Source organism: Brassica oleracea, chromosome C4, assembly GCF_000695525.1.
Source record: "Brassica oleracea var. oleracea cultivar TO1000 chromosome C4, BOL, whole genome shotgun sequence".
In the NCBI taxonomy this organism is placed as follows: domain Eukaryota; kingdom Viridiplantae; phylum Streptophyta; class Magnoliopsida; order Brassicales; family Brassicaceae; genus Brassica; species Brassica oleracea.
The window spans coordinates 48,386,452-48,394,366 of record NC_027751.1 but is presented as its reverse complement, the minus strand read 5'-3'; the positions used below and the strand labels follow the sequence as shown (position 1 = coordinate 48,394,366).

The window sequence follows — 7,915 nt, the reverse complement described above, 5'->3', positions numbered from 1 at the left end:
TTTTCTTGATGTTTTTTGAATTCAAATATTCAATTACAAAATCTCCATTGTAGGTTTTATCTGCCACAATGGCCATATCACAAAGCAATAAAAAAAGGGTTTTCTATTAACTTCTACAAACCAATCCTAAAATACGCAAATAATTAAAAGTATAAGGACTACACAGATAAATAAAAGAAACAGGGGCGTTTCCGTAAATAAGTATAGTTCAGTTATAAGGGTTTGTTACCTTCCTCTTCCCCGCCTCCCTCCCTCTCTTTGCACTCGGCGCAAGCTCATCATTCTCATTTCAAAGGTGAATCAATCAAGCTAATTTCAATTATTAGATTTGTGTGTTCAGGAAACTCTAGCCTGACGGGCTCTCTCTTCTACGTATGCTTTAGCTATCTGTGTTCTTAATTCGAATTCAATGTTTCCAATTAGTGAAATCAATTGAGTGTTTCTCGTGTCTTTGTCTCTGTTTTGAATCTGGACTATGCTCTAGTGTTTCGTTTTGATTAAGAGTTGTCTTAATCTTGAGTAGGTGCAATAAAGATATAACTCTTTGAAGTAGTTACATAAGAGGATGGGAGCATCAGAGGTTCTAACTGATCCATCAAGCCTATACGATGTGGGAAACGGTGAATATTCTGACACGTATACGATGCTTACCGTGAGAAACGCACTTGCATCTGTTCAGAATGTGAGTGTTGTTGCTTTCTCTCCTCTGCTTATGTGTTTGATTGATGCTATTTTATGTTTATGCTTTCTGACTATTGAGTTTATTCCTTTTGGTTATACTAGGGAGAATCAGACCGTTACGAAGAGCTTGTTCAATCTATGCAGATCATCAAAGGAGCTGACCATGCTGTGTGGGCAGATCTTGTGGTATGTGTCCTTGTTCTTTTGTAAAATCAATTTTTTTTTTTAATTCCCTTTAAACTTTAAGTGTTTTTTTGTTTTTTTTTTTGTTTGGCAGACTATCTTGAACGCGTTATCAGGCTCTGTGGCTTGCATAGATATCATTCACCATCGGAAGCTTCTTTCTTCGGTAAGTTTCTATTACATCTCCCACCTTTTACCTAAGGTCTCATCCCTGGCTATTATTATGTTACAGGTTTTTGGAATGTCACTGTGGGATCTCAAACCTCATGTCATGGATGCGTTGGTGGGGCTACTCATATCGCTGGTACACAGCTCAACAGTTACCTTCATGTTTTACTATTATTTAATCTACAGGAGTAGCTAGACAATTTTTGTTTTTGTCTTTTCATTACAGGCTGCTACTAGTGGGAAGTATCTGGACTCTTGTCTGAATATGCTCATAGGCCACTTTGTTCCACCGCGTTGGGTGATTGATAGACTTTCGCAACGCCGTGTAATCGACCAGAAGACAGACGTTCTTTCTTGGGTTCATGGAGCCATTCTGAAGATCTCTCTTTTGGTTCCTCTTGCTCCCTCGAGATTGTTGCCCATGCTCGCTCAGCAAATGCCCAAAATAAACAAAAAGGACAATGTAAGTCTTTTCTCTTTGGTTACTTTTTCCTCATGGTGGCGATAAACTTAGTACAAACTGTTGTATTGTCTTCCAGCTGGTAGTGATGTATGTGGAGAATTTATTCAAGTTGCAGAGCAGCCCAATCGGGCAAGTTGGTGGCAGCATGATTTTTATGATGGTGATGGAGAGGTTGAGAGATTTGGATGTAAGTAAAGAACATGCTTCATACAAATGATGTCATTAATTATATGGTTAGTGATTGGTATGCTGGTATTATCATTTTAGCTGGAGATTGATTGGGATGATATTCTACAAGATGACTCTAGTAGAGGCATGTTTGATATGGAACTTGAAGACACTATGAATGAAGGAGAAGAGGTAGGCTTAGTGTTTGTTTTGACTATTTATGTAGCTTTCCTTTTGCTGGAGTATAACAGTTTTGGAATTTGATGTATCAGAATACGTCTGGTGGAAATGTTGTTTTTGAGTCTTTGGACAAATTGATGGTCATATCGTTTGATCATCTTGAATCATGTAATCTTGATGGTCGTTTGGATCAGGTATGGCAACCAAATAATATCTATTCTTTTATTAGTTCATGTGCTCATGAATCTTCTTTGCTGATCTTGTTTTTAATTGTTTGACTCAGGTGTTTGAAAAGCTCTTTGGGGCATTTGAGAACTTCATTCTGAATACATACAAATCTAAAGTTTCGCAGGTAGACCACATAGCTATATCACTTTTACTTATTTCTGGAATATTATTCATCATTCTAGACTCTAGCAACTCTAGTTCACGGTCAGCGATGAGATGCTCACGTTTGCTTTTCATCTGCAGTTTCTGATGTTCTATGCATGTTCACTGGATCCTGAAAACTGTGGTGTGAAATTTGCGAGTAAGCTAATGGACATTTTTCTCTCCAGCAACAAGCCTCGACCTACTAGGCAAGTTTCACTTTCTCCTCTATGCTCAAATTATTTTTCATTCTCTGCATGATACACTCACTTATTGTTCTAATGACAACTTGGCTGTGGTTTTGTTTCTCCCCCTTTTTATAACAGGATGAGTGCGGTTGCCTATCTAGCTAGCTACTTGGCTCGTGGAAAGTTTTTACCTGTTTCCTTTGTGGCGAGCATGTTAAAAAGGTTTAAACCGATTGCTAAAAAATGCCTCACCTCAATCATAAACGTTTCATCTGATAGAAGCTTCAATCTATTGCAAAATTGATTGTTTTGTGTCTGATGTCTTAAAATTTTAGGTTGGTAGATGAGTGCGCGGATTACTGTGGAGCTTGCAATGATGATATTAGGCCTGAAGCACATCAGATTTTCTACTCCGGATGTCAGGTAACAAAATTTTACGTTCATAATGTTGCTGTCTCATCCTCTGAAATATCTTTTGCAATTGTTTAAACCTGTATTTGATTATGTTATGTGAACATAGGCGATCATGTATGTGCTTTGCTTCCGGATGAGATCCATCCTAAACGTTCCTCTCTTTCGGTCCCAGCTTATACCATTGGAGTCAGTTTTAATGCACAGACTAAACCCATTGATGGTGAGCTTTATACTCTGATCCCATCTGTTATTTGGAACTGGTCTAAAGTATCAATTGCATAATAAAAATTGCAACCAATTCTGTTTTGGAGAATAGGTATGCCTTCCATCCGTAGTTGCGGAGTTCCTTAAGCAAGCTAAAGCAGGTGGCATGTTCGTAGTCTCAGACTCCTTCATTTTCGATGACTTACTCGAGTCTGAGCTCTCCCGTGCGTTTGGCGGGCCTGAGAGGCTTGATACATTCTTCCCCTTTGACTCTTGCTTGCTGAAAAGCTCTAACAGGTTCGCTATCTTTTGATCACTTTCGCTGATTTTGGTTTCGTGCTCTTTATTGAATCTGTTTTTTTTTTTTTGTGTTGTCTTGGCTGATCTTAAAGCTATATCTCCCCGAATTTCATTTACTGGTCGATGGTGAGACCGACCTATGAAGAAGATGATGATGATGAGGAGGATGCTGAGATAATTGTGAACGGGGATGAGGAGAGTGATGAAGAGGAGGAGGAGGGTGATCTTGATTACTCCATGAACAAGATGTCCATAACGCCTAAGCACTCTTTCAAGAACAAGATGGAAAGAGACAGACTACTGAAAATGCCTTCCATGATCAGACATTCCACTAGTCCAGAATCCTTGTGAGTTTATGGAGAGGGTCTCAATACGCATTTTTGTAGCAAATATCTAAAAGCGATTTGAATCGACTCAGAACTTTCTAATATATGAAACCAATGTTTGTTTGTCCTAAATGCTTTGATTTGATTTGCAAAACACCAAAATAACACTAATCATAAGCAAAATGATATTTTTACAATGGAAAAATCAGAGAATAATAGGAAAAGAGTAAAACTATTACAAACGTGAAAAGCATAAAAAATATGAGAGATATAGAATGATAGACGCATACATTGTTTAAATCATGTATGGAAGAGAATTAGTGGGATAAAAGATGATAATAAGCATAAAACACAAAATATAAGTAAGAACATTATAAAGTTAAAACGCTGATAGAAAAGTGTAGTCTTGAACAGTCTGAAGGGCCTTCACCACATTGCTCATGTCTGGTCTTAACTTTGCCTCATCTTTCACGCATATTGCAGCCAACACAGCTAGCTGAACATTATACATCAAACCATATGTATGATCAAACTTGATATTCAAATGTTTCAACAATCATAAAGAAGAATGCAGACACCAAGTATCACTTCTTTTCTTTTCTAAAATCAAATCTTTGATGCTCCAATGAAATAATGAAAGGAAAACTATGAGACTACCTTGGTTACAGCTTTGTGAGGGTACTCTCCGAGTAGTCTTGCATCAACGCATTCCTTCACTTTGTCTTTGCTTAGTTTAGGAATTGCCTTAGACAAACACACAAATATATTTAATTTACAGCTTCTTGAGTTCATATTAAAATTGGTCTTCTTAAAAGCTTTTTCTTATCACTGCAAAGCAAACTGGAATCAGAAGCAGAGAAGACTGCACTAAAACATTTACCCATCTCACTAGACTTTGTTGTCCATGCGGGAAGGTATGATCAACTGGTTTACGACCTGTAAGGAGCTCCAGCAGAACAACGCCAAAACTGTACACATCGCTCTTTCTGGTCAATACTCCAAATATTTTATACCTGAACACAACCGAAATGATTTGGCAGTGAGAAGAGATGCTAAGAAAAACAATGATAAGAAAAAAAAAACATTTGATGTCACTAAGAGACACACCATGTTGACTCTCTGTTGCCACGTTAGGGTGCTTTGTAGCATATACCTGGGACCTGCCACACCTTTTCGGCTCCTAGTCAGTGCTCCTGCCACACCTTTTCGGCCTGCACAAAAGAGACACACCATGTTCATTAGCTTCAAGATGTTTCTAAGACAATGGTTTTGCTTTTAATCTAACTCACCGTGAAGAATATCATGAAGAGATCCATTAGGAGCATACTCATAAGCAAGAACACGGAGAGGGCCATCAAACACAATAACACACAAGTGGAATGACATTGTCGTGTCGCAATCTCGAAACCGTTGATATCTGTTGAAAAACTTTCATTGTCAGAAACAAAAAAAAAAAGTGGTGGGCACACTTAGGGTGCTTTGTAGCATATACCTGGGACATAAGTTCTTGATCTAGCTTCTTACTAGGGTCAATTTTCTTGATGGCAGCCGCCTGGCCGCTTTTAAGAACACCGTGAAACACTCTTCCATATGAACCCTCACCGATCAAAGCCTTTGAACTAAAGTTATCGGTTATATCTCTCAGTTCATCCACTGGAATGGCTGGTACAGCAATACTCTGCGTCTGAACTACTGACTGATCATCTCTTTGATAGTGACAAGCAATGATGTTGAGATCAAGAACCAGATCTACCTGCTGGGTTGTGCGGTTGCATTGGTCTGGAGTTACTCCCGCACCAACTAAAGCAGCTCATTGCGCTCTTCTCTCACACGAGTTAGCTAACTAAACTGCAACATTGTGCGGCGCAGAAGTATAGTTTAATATCATAAATGAGATAACCAAGAACCATGTGTAAACTGAGACATTATGTTCCTTTCAACTATAATTTAGACAAGTCAACGAACTCATCACAAGATATGGAATACGAAATGAAGAATCGAAATCGACAGGAAACAAACCCTAAAATGAAAGTTCCTTAGTTTAGGGTATTTGTTTTTGACATTTAAGGAAAGTATCAAAAGGGAAATTTCATACAGGGGTAGAAGAGAAAGAAAGGCAAAGCATTTTACCTTATGGCTACAAGAAACAATTCGACAGTAGAGAGAAAGGGAGATTCCTCTGCTAAGCTTCGATGGGTTTTACGGTCGTCAAGCATTCTTGATGACCATTCTTGGTAAACTTACTTGGGCAAGAGTCTGAATGAGTCAAATACCCATATTACCCTTTAAACATATTAGAATTACTGTCAAAATACCCAAGACTGCCTAAATGTCTTTATCTTTCTTGTTTGACGGTTTTGAGATCATTCATCCATCCTTGGGCCTTTGAGTTACTCACTTCGTCACAAGACCATTTTTGATGTAGCCTAGCTTTTACTTCGGTGTTTCTTTGATGTCTTTACGTGGCATGTGGGTCTCTGGCCATTTTACCTAAACCAGAACCGACCAAAAAATTTAGGTTCGGTTCGGATCTAGATCTAGGTATGTGTATTAACACGGATTTAGTCTCAAATGTAACAAATTGACATAAAATAAGTAATTAAGTGTCATCTATTATTGAAATAAATTAATTTTAATTTATCTTTTTGGTCATAATCTTTTATAATGTTTTTTGATATATTGTAATTTTTAATAGGTTTTTATAATTTGTTTGCTTTGTTTAATATGATATGAGAAGAATTATTTATAAAAATTGTTGATTATATGTTTAGAATGTCTGAAGGAAACTTTTGTTGTCAATTTTATTAAAAAAAATTGAATTTACACTGGATTCATCAGCAAGAACCGTGTCTCTTCACTAGTAGCATATACTCGAATCCAAGAGTGTAACAATTTGATTTAGATGCGCCAACCAGTTTTGAAAAGTTCTAACTTCTTCCAGAGATGTTACATCATTAATAGCTATCATTTTTCTCACACGAAAATAAGAAAAAAGACGTTCGAGAGGAATATAGATGTAGACAACTGTAGGCGACATTGTATACGGCTTACATTTTTGTTTCATCGGATCATCAAGAAAATATGTCTAAAAAGTCTGTAACCAAGCTTGATTTAAATATAATTTTACATTCAATTCAAAAACAAGGGTAGAATATTCTTTCTTAGTTTGTACTTTATTATGCAGTAAGCATAATCATTTCATTTCCAGACAGTTTACATATCAGAAGCCATGTTTTGTTCTCTTGCAACCTTTTGTGTATAATCTTTTTATAAAAATTATTGATTTAATAAGGTTCCTTAAAAGCATTGCTTTGATTTTCAGACAGCTTCTGGGTGAAGTTTAGGTTGTTGGCTTATTGCGCTTTAGTTACCGTCTCTCTTTGGACCACGGTTTATGTGAATATTTTCAAAAACTTGTAAAACAAAATATCATTTATACAAAATCAAAATAAGTATAGTGACACATATGTTTCCTTCTCGAGTTTCTATATGAAGGAAAATTTTGACTTATAGGTATACATATCATTCAATTACCAGACGAAGCTTTCATGAGTTAAACAGATATATCCACAAATAACACAAATTTGCTCATTTATCATGTCGAAGTCACATAGCATGGGATGTTTTCTTTTGAGCAAAATTTCAAAATATGACATAAATATGTAATTATTTATTTTAAAATATATATTTAGGTTGTTAATAATAATACAGAGGTACCCATCATTCTCAAAAGATGATGAATCTGAAACACAGTTCTTCCCAGCCATGTATCAGTTTGTATGATGTAATTGTATTTGAAACAGTCTACAATAATGCGCGATGTAGTTTAGTGGCTTGAACATCTATGTATAATATGCTCCATACAGTATATATATATATATATATCAAATAAAAAATAGAAAATTGTTATTAAGACTACTGGTGAACCATAAATTTAAAACCTTAATAAAAATAACGTATGAAATCCTTACAAGTTCCCAAAAAATCAAGGAAATATATGTTTTCAGAGGAAAAAAATGATAAATAACAGAAAATATTAACAAGAATATAAGAAGTTGGAATGTTTTCAAATGTCCACTGCATCAAAAGTTCTATGTGTTGTGAGTCAGGTTACACACCCATACAATTGAGTGGTATCGTCTGTTTCGGTGTGTGTGTGTGTGTGTAAGATATATAACTCAAATTATATATAAGGGAATGATTGCTACAAAGCTTCATTGGAAAAGAAAGCTAACAAAGTACTAATGTACATATCTATTCTTCATCTTCAT

The 7,915-nt window shown here is 36.2% G+C and overlaps 1 protein-coding gene and 1 pseudogene across 3 annotated transcripts; one reads left to right on the top strand and one right to left on the bottom strand.

The window, feature by feature from the left end:
- Positions 1–238: 238 nt before the first annotated feature.
- LOC106336765 (RNA polymerase I-specific transcription initiation factor RRN3-like) lies at positions 239–3,776 on the top strand. 3 transcript variants are annotated; one of them, XM_013775699.1, is made up of 16 exons: positions 239–295; positions 524–682; positions 784–867; positions 959–1,030; positions 1,097–1,168; positions 1,259–1,495; positions 1,572–1,682; positions 1,763–1,855; positions 1,936–2,037; positions 2,127–2,195; positions 2,315–2,421; positions 2,539–2,622; positions 2,736–2,823; positions 2,921–3,034; positions 3,131–3,315; positions 3,411–3,776. In XM_013775699.1, exons 2-16 carry the CDS (start codon positions 566–568, stop codon positions 3,667–3,669), a joined length of 1,794 nt encoding a protein of 597 aa, XP_013631153.1. In that variant the 5' UTR covers positions 239–295; positions 524–565; the 3' UTR covers positions 3,670–3,776. The 3 variants fall into 3 exon arrangements, with proteins under 3 accessions (XP_013631153.1, XP_013631151.1, XP_013631152.1); XM_013775697.1 differs by having other exon boundaries at positions 959–1,168; XM_013775698.1 differs by having other exon boundaries at positions 244–295; positions 554–682; positions 959–1,168.
- A 17-nt stretch (positions 3,777–3,793) lies between these two features.
- LOC106339105 lies at positions 3,794–5,418 on the bottom strand (annotated as a pseudogene).
- Positions 5,419–7,915: the final 2,497 nt, after the last annotated feature.

Bases quoted from the DNA above. Each gene is read 5' to 3' on its own strand.
- LOC106336765 (XM_013775697.1), top strand. From the start codon at position 566: ATGGGAGCATCAGAGGTTCTAACTGATCCATCAAGCCTATACGATGTG. The intron at 2,038-2,126 runs GTATGGCAACCA...TGTTTGACTCAG, and splicing joins TTGATGGTCGTTTGGATCAG to GTGTTTGAAAAGCTCTTTGG. The intron at 2,422-2,538 runs GCAAGTTTCACT...TTTTTATAACAG, and splicing joins AACAAGCCTCGACCTACTAG to GATGAGTGCGGTTGCCTATC.